We start from the raw sequence: 19,365 nt of genomic DNA, 5'->3' as shown, positions 1-19,365 counted from the left end.
CAACAACAACAATAAACTTCTTCGGATGGTCGCATTCGAAGAACCTTAAGTTGCTTCTTTAAGAACTGAGAAAAACGTTAGGTGAAAGCAGGGAAGTGCTTATTTTATGTATGACTTCAAATTAAGCGACATGCGCGACGACAAGCCGTCTTTCAACAGGTGGCGTCTGAACTTGACAATTCGTCGCTACCTAAGCATTCTTGCGCATGCAGAATGTAAAAAAAGGCAATTTACTTCGTGACGGAGTTGTGTTTTGCGACCGACAAGATAGCGTGATGCAACACTAAAATTGAAATTGCGTTTTATGTACACATTTTCTTTTTAAATCTACTAATTGTCAGGCCCCATCGTTATGACTTCATCTTCCCGCCATATCTGGAGGGATCCGATGTCACACGCCCTTGCACAGCAACTGCACATGCTCGCGAGCTCGTAGCCTAAGGGTTACGATGCTCGAAGTGCGGCCAGAGCTGGCGGAGTCATCTTCGTCTTCAGGCGACTGGGGCTGAGGCTTTGGCTCGTTGGATAACGTAAGATTCAGCGGTGACGTGCTTGGTGTTGCCATCCTGCGCGGAGCAAAAAAGAAACATATGTGATAAGTTTTATTCTGAGGAGGGGTTTCAGTTCTGCTGGTGTCGCTTGCTCACTCACTCACTCACTCACTCACTCACTCACTCACTCACTCACTCACTCACTCACTCACTCACTCACTCACTCACTCACTCACTCACTCACTCACTCACTCACTCACTCACTCACTCACTCACTCACTCACTCACTCACTCACTCACTCACTCACTCACTCACTCACTCACTCACTCACTCACTCACTCACTCACTCACTCACTCACTCACTCACTCACTCACTCACTCATATACCTCACGTAACTTGTAAAGCTGACTTCACTGCTTCAATAGATATATTGAGGCGAAGACCCCCGCTTGTTTGTTCCACAGAAAGCTCTCAATCGCGCTCAGGTATTGTCCTCGGTGCAAATTTCTCTGGGATGCATGTTTGGTTAGTTGCGAAGGGACTGTAGATGTCTGCGTAGTTCCATCTAAAGCGCATGAGCTATGGTAGACCCATCCAGTTGTCATTAGCGTCACGCTTAACAAGCACACATATAGAGTAGCGCACACGGTGCGAGCTAGGATGACCCACAGCGATGTCTTCTGGAAAGTTAGCAGTTAATACATGATACTATCCCTGTATACTAAAGTCATATGACTCTCCTTTATTTTCTTCATTTCGAAAGCGATTGTAACGAAAACGGTTTCCACATATGAGCCATTTGACACATAAATGTCATGATGACTGGCGCTTAGCTCGCGTTGTTCCAATTTTTAAGAAAGGTGATCGTTTGAACGTTAACAATTACCGTCCCATATCGCTAACTTCAGGTACCTGCAAGCTTATGGAGCATGTTATATCTAAATATCTTATGTCATTTCTGGAAAAAAATAACATCCTGTCTCCCTTTCAACATGGTTTTAGAAGAGGCTTATCTACGGTTACTCAGCTCGTCACTACAGTGCATGAATTCGCTTCATCGATTGACAATGCTGGACAGGTTGACGTCATTTTTTTAGATTTCAGCAAGGCGTTTGATCGCGTCATGCACAATAAGCTCATCTTTAAACTTCAACATCTTGGTCTTCCAACAGCACTTGTCAGGTGGATTAAAACCTATCTTTCCAACAGAAAACAGTTCGTCGATGTTAAAAAATCTCATTCAGGTATTTTACCCGTTACCTCTGGTGTGCCTCAGGGCAGCGTACTTGGGCCTCTTTTATTCCTTATTTATATCAATGATTTGGTTAACTCCGTAAATACGCCCGAAGTCAGTATTAGACTATTCGCAGATGACTGCATTCTGTTTAAGAAAATTAGCAGCACTACCGACCAAAAATGCTTGCAGTCAAATCTTAATAATGTCCTAGAGTGGTGCACCCTTTGGTCCATGAAAATAAATAGCGACAAATCGGTTCTTCTTCAGGTTACTAACAAGAAAGCGCCATACAGTTTTAATTACGCAATAAACAATCTTCCACTGCTACAGGTGAGCGAATACAAATATCTTGGAGTCACCATTACAAATCGCCTTTCATGGTCCAGCCACATTAATAGCATTTGCTCGTCTGCTTCAAGGAACCTCGGCCTTCTAAGACACAAATTAAAACACGCTCCCTCTGAACTTAAACAACTTGCCTTCAACACACTAATTCGTCCGAAACTTGAGTATGCTTCCGTCGTATGGGATCCGCACTTAAAAAAGGATATAAGGAAACTTGAAATGATCCAAAGAAAAGCAGTCCGTTTCATTTTTAACGCTTACCATAGCTCTATCCCGCCATCCGTTCTGATGTCTACGAAGAACATATCCACTCTAGAAAGAAGGAGAGCACTTGCAAGGCTTAAATTTCTGTACTCATTTTACTCTAGTCAATTTAATATTAATGCTGCTCCCTATATATCCCCCCGTTCTACACGACAGACACGCAATAGCCAAAACCATAACCTTACCCCATACTTTGCACGCACAAATACGTTCAAAAACTCATTTTTTCCCCGAACAATCACAACATGGAACTCACTGCCAGCAAATGTCTTTTCGGCTCAGGATGCCGCTGCTTTTGAAAAGAGTGTCTTATTGTATGTGTAAACTTAACAATATCATTGCCCTATGTTTGGTTTTCTTCCTTTATTGTTGCCGGAACGCTGGATTTGCGTAGTGTTTGATTTTATTTTTGCTTTTTGAATGTTGCCCCTCTGCTTGGTCTCTGACTGCAGTATGTGTAAAATAAAATAAAAAATAAAGTTATGGCACGGCTCATACGAAGAAGAGATACTTATATATCACCGTGGTACACAAAAGCTAGATTTCCAGACCACGCAGTTATTAGGATGCCAGGAGATATTACCAAGAAATCACAAATGCGATCTAATTGCACTTGAGGGGAAGCTTTGTGAAAAAAAAAAAATAAACACCGCACAATTGTGCTGGTGCTTGCATATTTATTTTCCGGGACACGTATCGAAAATAACAAAAACTGATCTTTTTGATTTCTGAAATGCATCTGAAATATTTAGTGCTTATAGGGCGGCTGAAAGAAGATATAAGTAAATGTGCATCATCGACATCCACCTCGACTCTTTTTTATTCACCCGAAACTACATGATGCATCGGGAATTCCTATGGTTTCGCCCACCAAATTTTTGTAATTTGATCTTCTGAGACGTATATGGGTTACTTTAGATGTTGCGAGCGCGAACTGCCAACTTTCCGTCCTGCGTGGTTGACTCTCGAGTTTGAGCACTAGAAGTAGTAGTCACTGTGTGCCCGTATAATCCTCTATTGCGCAGTTACGAAGGCAATCCCCGCATGCACAGCGGAGGCACTGACAAACACGCACCCCTGCAGGTGATAGGCGGCCGTGGCAGGCGAAGATGCCGTCGCAAAGAAATGGTGGTGGTGGTGGTGCGGCGGCGGTGGCTGCTGCGTTGCGGCAGCGGCCGCTGCTGCTGCAGCCAGGAAGGGCGACCCCGACAGGAGTGGCGGCGCCAGCCACGGGTCCAAGGGCAACGTCGGCGGCGCGCCCAGGCAGCCTCCGCCCCCCGCGCCTACGCCGGGGCCCGGGGAGGAGCCCCCGCCGAGCCTGTGCTGCAGGGCGCTCTGAGATTCCATCTTCTCCTGTCGCCGCCATTTGGCGCGCCTGTTCTGGAACCACACCTGCGTCCAAGAGGGAAATGGAGCTGGAGGAGACATTCCTAGAGGTCGAAAACTGCGCACATTGGACTAATTGGTTTGTCTCCGCTAATCCGGAGGCAGACCTCGGAGGCTAACCCGAGCAACCTCTTGTCTTGCTTGTGGAGCAGCTTAGATTTATCAACGCGCTACTGTGCACAGCAACTGCAAAACAGCTACATAGCAGTGCATTTGCGAGGGGACGTTAAGTTCCGCAGCATGGCGCTGCAGTCACGCCGTAAATCAATGAAGGAAGAGATTTAATTGGCGACAATGTGTGTCTCATTCTAGCCAACTACGCAGAGCTAGGCGACAGACGAACTAAAGCTTTCGCAAGTTATTAGATTTCCAGGGACAACTATCTGCATTTCTTACCCTTTAAATCCCAAGTTATGTTCTAAAAAAATGTACAATGTTTCCCAACTTGTACTTCTATTGTCACAGTTTTTTAGAGCGCAGCTCCTATGCGCCCTTTCGGAGGTGGAGCCGTGTCGCGGTTGGTGCCGCTGCCGGTGTAATCGAATGAAAGATAATTACGAGCCAAAAATAATTTTTCAAAAGAACAGAAAGAAGGGTTGAGCTTTATGCCGCTCGTGCATAGCTCCTCTTTCCCTTCCTTTGAGAAATCGTTTTTTGCTCGTGAGGAAAAAATTGCTTTGCAACTGTACATACATACATACATACATACATACATACATACATACATACATACATACATACATACATACATACATACATACATACATACATACATACATACATACATACATACATACATACATACATACATACATACATACATACATACATACATACATACATACATACATACATACATACATACATACATACATACATACATACATACATACATACATACATACATACATACATACATACATACATACATACATACATACATACATACATACATACATACATACATACATACATACATACATACATACATACATACATACATACATACAAGCATCTCCCAAACTCTTTCCTTCAATTCTATTTCAAATACTCTTCAATAGCTGAGCTCATATTTCAGATTAGGGAGTATCGTAATCAATTTTTAGAATTTTTCGTGACCTAATTTTGAGAAAAAACAATGTTTTGAATTAGTCGATTTCTGTTTGTTATTAAAAATAAAAACAAAAGCCGTTTAGTTAGACTTTATGAAGTGCATGCAGCTGTTATGAGATTATGGGTTCAAAAATATGCAGAATACATTCCAACGGTCCCACGAAAACAAAATATCATAAGCTTAGATCTGGCGCCCTCCTAATTCAAAGAACTCCTCGGAGACAGATACGGAGGAATTGAAGTACAGATATAGCTGAGAGGTATTTCAGTCATTCACCACCTTTAATTGATGTGCAAACTAAGTCATTGCCATAGTTATCACAATTATTCATCAGTGGAATAATGACAATTCAAAACTCGAAAGGGCTGCTTCAGTTTGAGTTCTGAGAAAAAAAGGATGCAAAACTTTTTCGTCTTTCCGCCAACTGCTCTAGGCCTGTTTTCGGATAAAACTCGTAACAAGAAGAAGAAAAAAAAGAAAAACGCGCGCCACTACGCTAAAACGTGTTCATTCCCAATGCAAGAAATGAAAAAAAAAAAAAAATGGCCACCTGCCCGCTTCTGAGGTGGACAGGTCGTGCAACTGATTTGTACGACTCGACGGAGCACATTACAAGTAATCAATTTAGAGAGCCGGTACCAGGTCACAACGTCCGAACCGCCCTCGACAGAAAGAGTACAGCCTGGCCTCTCAGTAGCCACTGCAGCGCGAGAACGTGGAAGAGGAGAAACCTAGAAACAAAGGAAATGAGCGTAACAGTCGCACATCATGTGCGTCGAGTGCGTCGAGTGCATAACAAATCCCGGCACGCCCGCAGGGAGCGGGAGCGTCGTGGTGTGATATCTCAACGAGAGCGACAGTGACACGCATAGCTGATGAGTCGCTCTGTCCTCGACGCCTGCTCGTGTCACGCTCACTCTCCTGCTTTCCTCCTTCTACTCCCTCTCTCTCTCTGCACCTTCCAACGTTGCATTTGCGGTAGCCGCAACATGCGTGCGGTGTTGTATGTATACCTTCGGCGACGGCTCTCACCGACGTGGGGTCGCCGCGCCCCGCTGGTTATTCCAAAAGCGGCGCGAATGCACACAATGCCCTGAACGTGTATGCGTTAGGGTAGGGACACACTAGCGGGAAGACGCGCGCGGCATGCCGCCAGCGGCAAGCAGCTTGCCGCAAAACCTGCCGCGGCGGCGGGTAGACCTGCCGCGCGCCGAATGGGTCGAGGAGCCATTTTCGGCGGCTTGCCGCGTGCCGCGAATCAGAAGAGCCAATCAGAGACGTGCGGCTCAGCGACGTGCGCGTCAGTGTCGCCATCTCGTGCCTACTACCAAAGTTAACTTCCCGCGGCTGAGGCGGCGAGACCACGATCAAGCGCTCCGTGCCATCAACGACGAAGCGAGCATTCTCCTTTTGTGCCTCCGTGTTGAAAACTTAGCCTCAGTGAGAGAATAATGGAACACTTTCTTGAGACTGCTCGGTTATTCCCCTTTTACGCGAAAATCAACCGATGAACGATCATCGGCAAAGCGTTCGGTCTCGCAGGCGAGTTGTTTTCATACTTGAGTGCCCGCTGAACATTCACGTCGGGTAAAATGTGAACAGGACAGTAAACTTGTTTGAATGCTCGAGCGGTGTGCTGCGGAGCAAACACGATCGTCGCGGTAGATGACGAGGGACAAGAAGAAGCTGAAATGAGGTCTGCTGGCCGAAAAAAAGAATCGTAGATCAGCTCACGCAGTCGGACACAAGGCGAGATCAGCGCTGTCGCGTGACCTCCGCGGCGACCGCCGCGCACAACCGATGTGGCCTCTCTGCCGCGCGGGCGTCCTGCCGCTGGCGGCACGCCGCGCGCGTTCTCCCGCCAGTGTGTCCGTACCCTTACTCGCCGTACACACGTTTCTCAGGGAAAGGAGGACGGGAAAGGTGGAGAGGGAGCGGCGAAGTGCGGCGCATCGGGGCATTTTATTAGGCCGTTTAGGCTCCGCTGAGACGCACCAGAGGGACCCGAGTCAAGCAGCCAGCTGCGGTTTATACACGGCCACTGTATCCATGCGAGCCACGGGTGCTGAAGCGTCGTCCTCCGCTTCCCCAACCCATTTCCCTTCCCCTCACAGCGCCGTGTCCCCGGGGCAAGTCCAAAGAGTAGCTCCTAGCCGCACTGTTTGTGCATGACACGGTCGAGGCAGAGCGCGTGAACGCCGCCACGGTGCGGCCGAGGGGAACTTGTGGAGGCGATAATAAAGCTATGAATATGCTAACGAGGAGCCCTCGCAAAAGGCCGCCTTTTGTGACCGGAATATGAGATTACCTGCTTTAGTGTGCCGCGAGCGCTGCGAACGACCTCCTTTTAGGATCCCGAACACTGTCCCTAAACGCTCTGGCTCGGTACGTACGGGAATGAGGATAGAGGGAATCTAAGCAGATGAAGTGCTGGGAGGTTAATGGGAGAAACAGGGGGAACGGTTTGGTCGAGTTTTGAGCGTTTACGTGGGAGGGGGGTAATTGTTCGGAATTACCACGCTTTGTAATGCGGTGAATAGAATGTAATTTTCGCGCGGGCTTTCAGAAGAATGGAGCATTTTATCTGTTATTCCAGGGATTCACTGTTGCTCGAACCTCCTCAATCCCTTCTCACACCGACAGGATTTCTGCGTTTCCTTTTCGAAACATACAAATAATCTTGTTTACCTTTATTCTTATCCAAGAAAGAATGCATGCTCTCGTTCCTGCTTATTATAGATAAATAGCTATGATCAACGAGCCACAATGTGTATGCGCAATAAGCAGGGCTGACTGCACTTCCCGGGCATGCACTTGATGCCATCCATTCTTGCCAGTGGTCGGCAGCAGCGCTTTGTAAAGTGTTTAGGCAACGCGATCTCACGTTCCCTTTAACTGTGGACCGTACTGTACAGGACGATTCGTCATAATGCTGATTAAGCGTATACCTTACACTGTTCTTTTCCCTGCTTCTGCCGCTCTTTGATTTCCTTTTCCCAATAAGGGAATCACAGGTTCGCAGTTTAGACAATGCCATCCCCAAGGCTACATTCCATTCATTCATTCCGCTGATTCTCTCTCTCCCCAGTTTATTGTTATATATATATATATATATATATATATATATATATATATATATATATATATATATATATATATATATTTTGTTTTGGAAGCAAACTCAGGGCATATAAACCCAGCCAGTGATGACTGCACTGCCCTGACAAAGACAAGGTAACACGTGAAATCTTGAAGAAGCGTTTGTATTTCATGAATGCTGCTAGCCTTATACAAAGCGCGCGCGGGAAGAGCTTTCGCAATAACACTACCACCACGAAAGTACCATTCGCGGCTTCTTGTCACCGCCTACAAGTTTCAAATTGAAATATTTCCTCTTCTTCTTGGTAGGGTGTCCCGTAAACAGCCACGGAAGGTTGGGACTTATCTACGATGCTCGGCTATAAGATACGTCCCAGCACACGCAGATGGAGCTGCGGAATGTTTAATAACGAATAGTGATTGCGACAGGCGATACATCGGCGCCAACCTTACATTCTACACGTTAGGAAAATTCAAAAATCCGCTATAGAGTAAAACCGATCTGTACGTAAGCAAGATGCGGTGGCGTTGCTATCACCAGGCTGGGCCGATTTAGTGGGAAAAGAAGGCTTAGCGCTCATAGGAATACATGTAACCAAAATGTTTCAAAGCAGATTTCTGACTTCGCAGTACTTCTACGCTGTCGTCATTCGGTGCAGTGTAACTATAAACATCGTATAACACTTTCTGAAACTACGAAATCTCATTACAGAGACAGATTATTTTTAGAACATCTCGAAACGTAGGGCAGACAAGTCGGGAGCGCGGCCCATAAAAAAAAAAAGAACAAAAGAAGAAGACAAAACTTACGAGAAAAACAAAGCTTACCAAAACAATTTTTTTTTTTTTTGTTTCTGAGAGCGCCAATAAACACGGAGGTGGTTGAACGCCAGAGAATGTCTCGGAAAAAAACAAACAAAAAACGCGAAAAAGTATGCCACGTCATTTTAAAGCCAATAATTGTCCATTGCAAAGACAGACATACCCCATAGAGTTTCTTACTCTTACCTAGAGGGAAAGCTGTGCTGCCGTCTATGGGAGTTTACATGGAGTTTCCAGACGGCCAGTTCAGCCACCATGGGCGCTCAAAGCATCATGGGCCGGAGAGCTACCGAGGGCAGAACTACAACTTTTGGCCAAAACTAATGCAAAGATAAACGTTGTTCTACCGTAAATAATGTCCTAAGATTGAATATTGTGACTATAAATTACAAAAAGAGAGAACAACAGAATGCCAGTGTGAGATTTATTCAATATAAGCGATGGCTCTTTCTCCTATTGGCTTAGTTTTGAGCAGCACAAATACCAATATTTCGCTCTTAATAGGCAAACTTTGAAATAAAAAAACGGTATGAAAATATTTATGGTTGTGCAATCACTTAAGGAAGTTTTTAGTGGCATTTCGGGAAACAGAAACCATTTATTGGCGACGTCTGCCTTTGCGCCTTCGCTACTATGACTTTCGCGGTCTATGTACGCACCTTCAGATGATGATGATGATGACGAAAAATAAACTTCGCAGTAACGCCACTCCACGGACCCGAGAAAAACCGACTGTCCCGCAGCAAGTAGCACACCGGCCCATGATTCTTAGCGCGTCCATGGTGGCTGAAGTGCAGCGCCCTCAGCTTTCCCTCTAGTTAGTGTAAGGAACTCTATGACATACCCAGTGAAAACGGGCTATACGCTGCGTGATTCTTGCAATCGCGACAACTTCTGGTGTTGTCTCACGCACTGCCGCGCAGGTTACATTATCTCTTGAATACGGTTGCTCCAAAAATACAAGCTTGTAAATTGAAAGCAGGCCTCACGCAGCACATTAAACGAACCACCGCGCGCAGCAACAGATGACCAAAGTGCCCGTCTGCTCACACAAGTCGCGAGAAGAGCGTCGTCTGCGCCGCCGTCTGTTACAGGGGGCTGTTCTCTTTCGTTCCCTTGTCGTGAAGATTGAGGAGTGCTTTTTGAATGTAGTTTTTTTCTACACATTTTCAACGACCATTATTGGTAGCAAATTCAGTGCATATGCCAGAATATCAGGCACAAGAGAAGCTTGCGGCATTCGGAAAAACACCCAGCGGATAACGAGCTTGTCGGCAGTATACCCGGCTTCACCGCACACATTTTATTGGCGTTTTAAAAACAGATTGCCTCCAAAATGACTGAGCATAGTTTTTGTGACAGATTTTTATCAAAACTGTCGCAAAACGTGTAACGACCGGCAATCTTTCCTGGTGATGTGTGAAAGAAGAAAAATGTTGCTGTAAGTTGTGTTGACGTGTGTTTCTATCGGTCGCCCTCTGAACTCCCACCCCCATGTGTTTCGCGGTGTTTTAAATATACTGCGCTATTGAAATGGCGTTTCATGCTTTCACAGTCTATTTTAGGATGTTCACGGTTTTTCTGTACTTTTTTAAAAAAACAACATCAAAGTTGCCCCGTGAAATTAGAGAACTGCTATGAAAACTTTCGCCTGTATGTATTCCTATGGGCGCTAAACCTACTTTTTACCCCCAGTCTGCTGCCAGAGTTCTTTATATTACCAGTTCCGAAACTTACCATAGGGCCCATGGATAAAAAAAAAAACGGTGGCTTTGATTGGCCAAAATTGGCGGCGCCCGCGGCTGTTAAGGGAAATCGTCTAAGTGAAAACATTCAGATTGATGGAAAAAAACAAAAATCCACAAACACCGGGAAACAAAAAGCCTTGAAGAGTTGCAGAAGCAAATCTTTTTTTTTTAACATTATAGCCATAGACGTAATTATGTCACAAAAGAAAGAAAAAAAAAGTGACTTGCAAAAGGCAATGACGGCAATAGCAGAAAGCTTCTATTGACCGATTCTAGATGGCGTGATAATTCATAGACACCAAAAAAGAGCGTATTAAAAGTTAAAACTAACCACTTTTTGAAGCGGAATTTCCCAAGTATGATCAAAAAGGCCGTCTGTGGCGGCATCAGGAGCGCCCGCTTTGTTTGAAAACACGGTGTTGGTCTATAGGTATTGTACGTCTCCACAAAATAAAATAAAAAATGTAACCGTTTAGTTTTTGTTTGATCCATGCAACCAAGAAAAATGATAGCATGGCTTCTAGGAGGAAAAGTTGATTTTTGACAAGAAAAAAAAAAGCCGTAGCGCTGCCCGAGAAACACAGGCTAATGCCACTCTAAACAGTTGCTATACTACTGGGTTAGTTATTAGTTCAGTTGACGGCTGGCAGAACATTGAAGTACTTGAAAATTTGGTGCTTTAAGCATTCAGCGTTCAGAGGCCTGCGAAAGAACAAAAGTGGACGAAGATTAATTATAAAACGAACATTAAGAGGAAGTGAGGGTGTACCATTAAAGTAGATTAGAGTAGAACGAAAAGAAACGACTACAAAAGCACGAAGAAAACCGAGTTCCTAAAGGAAAAGAAGCAACGCTGTCCACCACACGCGCGTGTCGCGTTGAGAGCGCGGACGCAACCGAGCGTAAAATGAATCTGTCGCGGATCGTTCCTTTTTATTGTCCCTCGCTGGCCTGGGGCTCTCAACGGGCGGCTGTCGTGAGAACGCCTCCCCATTCACTCCCTTTTAATCCCGTCCTCTCCCAAAGCCAGCAGCAGCAGCAGTAGCGTACACTCTGATGGGGTGTGTGTCCTCGCACCCGCCATCAGGTGTCGCAAGTGTACGTGGAGTAGTAGCACGCCGCGAGTCCGCGTGGCTGGAGACAGGACGTCCGCCATTTTTGCTTTGTGGGGGGAAAAAAGGAGTCTAATTAACGCTGCTCCCCCGCAGTGGCTAGTGCCCACTCCTTCACGCTGGGGTTGTGTCCGCGCGAGACGCGAATTGGAAATCAACCGCGAATGAAAAAGTGGACCTTCGCACCAGAGTTAATTGCTATAGCCCGTGTACACAGGCCTCACGGGTCACGACGAAGAGCAACTACATAGCTTACATGCGAAGGCGCGTCCTTGAGCACGCGCCCAATTAGACAACCAAACCACGTATGCGAGTGGGCACTTGTTGTAAGTACACCTCGTGTTTGCAAATTCATGGTTAGTAAACGTTAGCGCTACTTTTGCTTGTTTGGGCGATGACTGTGTGAAAGCAAAGTTTTCCCAGAGATAAGTAGTATATATAGCCGTTGTAATAGTAACCGAATACTCCGCCATACCCCTGCTCATCAGAGTGTTATCCATCCAGTCTGAGAACAAAGTTCTACTTGGGCCCTATCGAAGACGCGTGATCATGCGACCACGCGATTCGTTTAGGCTCAGAAATAGGCGATTAAAAAGAAATATAAGTGGGGGTAGGGACAGTTTATTATTGCACATACTTAATTAGCTTCCGTCCTTTAGTATCCTAACAAAAGTAGCAAAGGTTTTCCATTTTGTTTCTTAGCCGAGGCGGCGGCAAGAAAAGTCGCATGAATGAGAAGAAAACTAACTCGAGTTAATAGTACACTAACAAAATTTAAGAGGAGTATTTAATGCAGCGAATGTAAAATAGGAAGGAGAACGGACTGTTACGGTAATTCTCGATTTCAAGGGAAGCAGACGTATATATATATATATATATATATATATATATATATATATATATATATATATATATATATATATATATATATATATATATATATATATATATATATATATATATATCCTCCAGCAGACGGTGGAGAGAAAAATGGAGAGGTGGCAATAGATATCTGCGTGGATAGATAAGCTTCACTTCAACTGGCTCCTTTGAGGACAGTTTGGGGGTGGGGAGTCTTGAAGTGGGAGTGACTAGGGCTGACGATGATGGCAATGGCGATTCGATAACCACAAGACTCTCAGGAACATGTTCGCTGGCTGTATGCGCGCGCTGTCGAGAGCATGTATTCGAACTCTCCTGCCCACGCGGCTGAGTTCCGTGCCTGAGCCTCATTTTCGTCGGCAGTAGATGAGTGCAAACTTTCTGACAAATGAAATACTAAAATGGCAATGGCGGCGCCGGTTATTGCGAAGGAACCATGATGGTGTTCAATTTTTCATTTACTAAAAATGACGATAATGGTGGACACGTGACGGAAAGACGCTCACCTGCACCCTGACTTCGGGCAAGTTGACCTTCATGGCCAGTTCTTCTCGGCTGTACACGTCCGGGTAGTGGGACTTCTCGAATGCCCTCTCCAGCTCATGCAGCTGGAACGTGGTGAAGGTGGTGCGGTTGCGTCGATGCTTCTTCTTGGAGGAGCTGCCGGCCGCGCCTCCTCCTCCGCAAGCCGACGAGGAAGACAGCGACGAAGACACCGAGCCGGAGCCACCACCGGGCGCAGATGACCCTTCGGGACTAAGGGGCGTGGTACTTTCTGGCCCGGGACTACCGCGACTTCCAGTTCCGGGCGACAGCTCTGGTCCGCTTGACATCTCCTGGCCAGCTGTGTATGAAAAGAAAGAATCGTTGTTTCTACCCAATCTAAGGAGACAAAGGAAATGCTAATTATGGCTTTACAGCTTCAACCGTTCTGTAAGAGTATATGGAGTCCAAGATGGACCCTCGCGTGAATGAAGCTCACATAATTTGGGAGTAGTGAAAACATACACTTATGACTTGCAGCCACGTGATATTGAACGAGCTCATACACTAGACACTTACATGAAAAAAAAGAAAGAATAGTCCCATTGTCGTCAGTTCTTAGCACTTCGAGGACAGAGATCACGTACCTTCTTTCGTAAAAAAAAAAAAAAAAAGAAAGGTTAAGAGAACGAATTACAGCGTCTTTGAAAACTTCTGGCGGGAAACTCGTTTTGCACGAAAAAAAAAATCTGCTTGAGTTCGGAAATAAATATGATCTTAAAATCAAATTATAGGAGAAAAAGCTCATCACAAACAACGAAGCACATTTATAATCATGTCGCACAAAATGTTGTCTCAAAATCCTATCCCAAAGTGCGAACACAACACGATTTCACCAACGTTAGTCATTCACCGGTGCATTCCTTGTACTATAATATCCACAGCGTTAAACGAAAAAGTGATGAAATTCACAGTCTCATCTCTAAGTGATTTTGCACTGCTTACAGAGGCAGCTAGGCTAAATTCTTCAATAACCGACATGGAGATTCTTCCTTCATTCCGTAACTTCTATGTCTTTGGCAAACATATATGAGTGATGGCGGCGCTGCTATTGCTGCTATCCGATTATTGCGCTCAATATTCGAAACCAGCTAGAAAAATATTTGAATTTGTCGTAATGTTATCTTTCCGCGCTTTCTAAAACTGGTGCTATGTTTTTGCCAATCCCAACTAATGACTCTTTCATATGTTTATTTCACGACTTAATACAAATTCTAACGGCCGTGTGTCATAATACTACCGTCGTTCTTTTTGGTGATTTTAATTACCTTGTATAAACTGGACAATTACGTCTCCTACCTTATCCTGAACACTTGACTGACTTTCGGCTTATCGAAGACGGTCAGTAAACCCACTCGAATCAATTAATTAATATATTTCAAGTTCGCTCATGGCCCACGCAGAAAGCATTTACTTTTAGGGAATTCCGCAATATAGAATGATTGAAATCTATATAGGCTATATATAGGTAATGCATGCAAATTTTTTTTGCGCTCGTATTCAAACTGGTGACGCGGTCGATGCTTAAAACTCGAGCTTCTCCACGCAGCACTGAAGGACTGCGAAAAAGCAAGATGATGACGTCACGGACCGTAATAATATTCGCTGCCTTCGCCCTTTTCTGATGCAGCCAAAATCCGTTTATAGGGGTTTGGTTTCGGTATAGAACTGTTTCTACTCCTTCAAACCAAACATTTCTGTGCTGAAAATGTACTGACAATGTCAATAGAGACTTTTAGTATAGCGTACACAAACACATGCAGAGAAGTAGCGCACGCCAAAAATATCGTAATGCGCACTGCGCCTGCGCTGTACGATAGCCGAGAACGAGCTCTCGCGTACGATCGGCCAGCGTACGCGAAATTTTGAGTTTGTCGTGCCATGCAGGCTCTTACGTACGATGGGGAAATAGCATTGACAAGACGGCGGCGCTCAGGTCACCCTCTTCAGTTTGAATTTGTCTTCGTTAGCGTGTGTTTGGGCGCGTTTATGCCTATAAATGGTAAACAGAGCTTTCGCTTTGCCTCAAGTAACCTTAGCACAAACAGCTAGTGATTTATACGTTCTGTTTTTTCATTTTGCTCGGAGACTGAGCAGTTCCTAAGCCTGACAATTGGCGTTGTTTTGTTGGCATGGCAATGCCATGAAGTGGATCGCCTTAGCTTGACTGCTTACAAGTTTGTTTCCCTGATCAGGAGTTGTGAACGGAAACTTTACAAGTGAAATCAGAAGTTTGTAATATGCTATCCTGGCTCCGTGTTCAACAAAGGAGCAAAATAATTGGCTAAAGTCCCGGCACGACTTGGCTAGTTTTGGCATTCGAGTAAAAATAAAAATAAAAATGAAGACTGTGTTTTATTGCATATGAACACTAGTTGTCACTGCGACTTGAGTTCGCGTTTTCATACGGTTAACTAAAAGCTCCAATGCGGCACACAGAGAAACGTCCCTTGATTTTTTGGTGTTTATCGATACGCTACACTAAAGATCTCCAATGAGGTCATTATGGAACAGATTACATTCATGCCAATGTGCTCACAAAGGTTAAAGTTGACAGTAGCATTGTTTTGTCGTTACTATTTCGGCACTCGTTAACCACTGGTATACTGTTCTCGCTGACTTAAGTCACTTCCCTTCCCAAGGTCCTTTCATGAAAAAAAAAGGGCAATCACTCACGCCCTAGTAACTACCAAATAATTTATATCTGAAAGGTTGAAGTTTACTAATATCCGTCAACAATCCTCTCAACCTGCCTGGCATCCGTGAAGGCTACCCTGGCTAATCGCAGCTTGCTCCTTTCTGTCACGATATTCACGCCACCCTAACTTTAGTGCACATTTTGACACCCCCTCCCCCCTTTTTTTTAGAAAGCCTTCTACAAAGTCCCACATCGTCTGTTACTTAAACTGTCGTCTTAACCTAGACCGATATGTGCTCACACAGTTAGCAATTTCCTAAACATTGTGTAGCTTGTTATAATCAAACGCACTAGACCCCTTAACTTTTCAAGTTATAATAATGACCTCCCAAATAACGTAATATATAACACACGGCTGCATGCCAAAGGTTGTGTAATATACCGATACATGCATTAGTAACTAATCAGAAATCACCGCCCTGCAGAACGATCTCCTCGATGCGTAAGAGTGGTGTGACTCATGGCTCATGAAATCAAATTCTAATAAAACCTTCTTTGTCTCCTTACGCCGCTGAAGTAACCACTAATTTCTCAACTACCACTTTTACGGTTGTCCGAAAGCTCAAACCCTATCAAATACGTAGGCATTCCTATTTCCAGCAACCTATTCAAGTCCAGTCATACTACTTATATAACTAACTCTGCCAACAGTGTCCTTGGCTACAACTGTATAACATTGCCACAGAATCCCCTTCTGTCAAACTAGTCTCTTACATACAGCTTATAAGGCTATCTAGAGTAAGCACATTCAATATTCGATCGTCACGAAACTATAGGCTGGTTTATTTAATGAAACTTATTGAAAATCCTGCTTCACAATTTTCTTCAAATTTATTTATTTATTTATTTTTTATGCAATTATTTATTATTCTTTGTTTTTGTCTTAATTCAATAAAGTTTATTCACTCACTCACTCACTCACTCACTCACTCACTCACTCACTCACTCACTCACTCACTCACTCACTCACTCACTCACTCACTCACTCACTCACTCACTCACTCACTCACTCACTCACTCACTCACTCACTCACTAAAATTCCCCTAGGTAGGCATTTTACATGAGGGGTGGGCTGCGCGGGCATCTTCACTGAAGAAGGATGTGTTCAATGGCAGCCTTGAAATGGTAGCATTAGATTCAGATATGTGGCGCAACAAACACAAACACAAGAGAAGATACACAACACACGCGCAGCACCAACTAGCCCCTCAAGCCGTTATTTTGGTAGCATTAGAGTGGCGCACGGCTTCTTTAGGCAGATTGCTTCTATTGCAATGGCTGTAACCAAAATAAAATTCAAACTTGAACTTCATGCTCTAGAATCCCGCCGCAAACTAGCTCTCAGTTTTCTTTATACGGTATTTTTTTTTTACGCCTTGTCATCCGATATGTTCATCGCAATGCAATTTAACCTGAGCGCGCCAGTATGACAACATTCCAAAAATATTTTTTTTTCGTACTGTCTTGGATCAGAACGATTTTCCCAGCCACATTGCTTCATTAACAAACAGATAATCAACAACTGGATATTGTCAACAAAAAAACATTTATTGTCAGCAGTCGTGCTCCCTATAAACCTCTCACGTAATACCCCTCAAATGGGGAATTTGAGGATCAGTAAATAAATAAACTAATAACAAATAATGTAATCGGTTTTCGAGTCCTATAAGTGACAGACAAAACGAAATAAATATTCAACTGTCGTCACTGCTGTAACCATGTTTTTATAATCGTAAACGATAAAGAATAGTGGTGTCGTTCTCGCAGTGCAAACAAAATGTATACATATAAAAAAAAAGCGCTCCTGTATATACTTCCGGCGCCTCACTGTCGCTGGGCGTTCAGATTGGCTCGGCGGTACTGGCGCCCTTTCTTGTTCCCATCGTGTTCAAAAACGGCTCCACTCAAAGGCTTAGGCCACTTCAAATGGCTACTTTTAAAAACAACTTTTCATTGTGGGGCACACAGAGCGACACACAATGACACAGAAGACGGAACGGGAGGCTCTCGAACCCGGAGCCCACTAGCGCGTGTCTCCAATGCTCCCGTTCTCCTCTTCCTTTGCTCCAGATTGTGTACGGTACACGCGTATACTATGTAGATGTGCATGACTGCCAGGGGAGCAAGCATTCGCCTGCGAAGAATGAACGAGCGAAAGAGAATGAAAAAAAAAAAAAGAAAGACGAAAAGGCAGAAGGCAGCCATACGCGGCAGCTTGGAAGAGGACGGGAGTGAGCGATGGGAGATGTCGCGGCGCACCGAGTGGTAGTACGGCGCTCTGACAAAAAAGGCCTCTGCCGGCGCCGCCGCCCGTCCGGTCGCTTCGCTTTGGAGCTTTGATTTCTGCAGACTTGTGTATGCATGCGAATGTGTTATATTTTCCTTTACATGAGCTCAGGAAAAAGATGCACTGTTCGGAAGGAGGCAGGACAGAGGAGGCACGGGAGAAGAGTAGGAAAAAAAAAAAAAGAAAGGTGGGCCAGGCGCCAGGGTGCTGGAAGAGACAAGAAATAAAACCAGAGTAGAAGGGAGGTGAACGAGGCGGCACGCCGGCAGGCAGAGAAGAGAAGAAAAGGGAGTCTGAGCTCAGAATTCACGCTACACAAATGTTTGTGGAAGCTGCCGCCCGCCCCTCCCCTTTCCCCTTGTGCGGCGCTCTCAGCCCCTCCCGCCCTGCCTAAACGGCAGCAGCAGAAGCAGAAGCCTGACTAGTTTTCGGGCTCCCTGAAGCAGACACGATGGACTGGCGGCCCAGTGTCGGCGGCGGCGGCGGGGCGTCTGCAGTCGTCGATGTCGTCGTCTCCTAAACGGCCACGGTTTAGCCAGCTCTGCGTTAACACCAGGCCCGTTCAGCCAGCACAAAGCAAAGGGGAATGAGGGAATGGGGCAGCGATGCCGTGGTTGGGGGGGGGGGAGGGGGGGAGTGGAAGGGGGCTACGCTGCGACAACCGCTAATTTTGCGACCCCAGCGTCCCCTCTTTGCTGCGCCTTGCTCCCCTCGCTTCCTTTTTGTGCTAAATAGCCCGCTGGGGAGCTAAATTAACCCTGCGAACACGATAGAGAGCTTTTTCCAAGGGGCTACCCGACAGAAGGCGTGCGAGCCCCTAGAGGACGCGGATAGACGAGGCAAAACGGGGCGAGGGGGTGAGGGACCACGTGAGATCGGGGGTCGGTCGGCTGGTTCTGTGATCGGGGAGCATGTGTATCTCGGCCGTCGTCGGCAATTTGATTCGTGTGAATGTCTGCAGATGGCGCTGCTTTCCCTTAATTGTGTCCCAATTGTACTGCGCCGAGAGGGCTTGGAGTGGTGTTAGCTCCGGACCAGTGGCCCGTAAGCCACGCTTGGATGTGGGCCGCTGCGCAGCCGGTGCTCGATGCCGTGACATATGGACCCTTGGTTTGTTTAATATTTTTGGCGTACTTTGTCTGTTATCGGGATTCAGAACCAGTGTAAGCCACAGAGGCCCAGAGGGAACAAAAACCTCAAATTAGACAGTGTATTTTCTTAAAAACGGGAAAGAAAATAAATAATTACGATTAAGTAATTGGTTACAATTTTATCACAAAAGGATAGAAAACGTTTCTTAGGAGCTATTCATGACGAAAGCTTGCTAAAACTTT

At 45.3% G+C, this 19,365-nt stretch overlaps 1 protein-coding gene across 1 annotated transcript in view; it reads right to left on the bottom strand.

The window, feature by feature from the left end:
• Window positions 1-391: 391 nt before the first annotated feature.
• The window catches only part of LOC146199287 (retinal homeobox protein Rx2-like), a 42,980-nt gene continuing 24,006 nt past the window's right edge, over window positions 392-19,365 (bottom strand). Inside the window, exons 2-4 of the mRNA XM_084592750.1 lie at window positions 13,009-13,346; window positions 3,415-3,731; window positions 392-566 (exon numbers count right to left, since the gene is read on the bottom strand). Coding sequence (XP_084448876.1) covers window positions 392-566; window positions 3,415-3,731; window positions 13,009-13,346 — 830 coding nt within the window. The remainder of the gene's footprint in view (window positions 567-3,414; window positions 3,732-13,008; window positions 13,347-19,365) is intronic.

The sequence above is a fragment of the Amblyomma maculatum genome, chromosome 2, assembly GCF_055883805.1.
Source record: "Amblyomma maculatum isolate TAMU_Amacu chromosome 2, ASM5588380v1, whole genome shotgun sequence".
Taxonomy (NCBI): domain Eukaryota; kingdom Metazoa; phylum Arthropoda; class Arachnida; order Ixodida; family Ixodidae; genus Amblyomma; species Amblyomma maculatum.
This window is presented reverse-complemented; position numbering and strand designations above follow the sequence as displayed.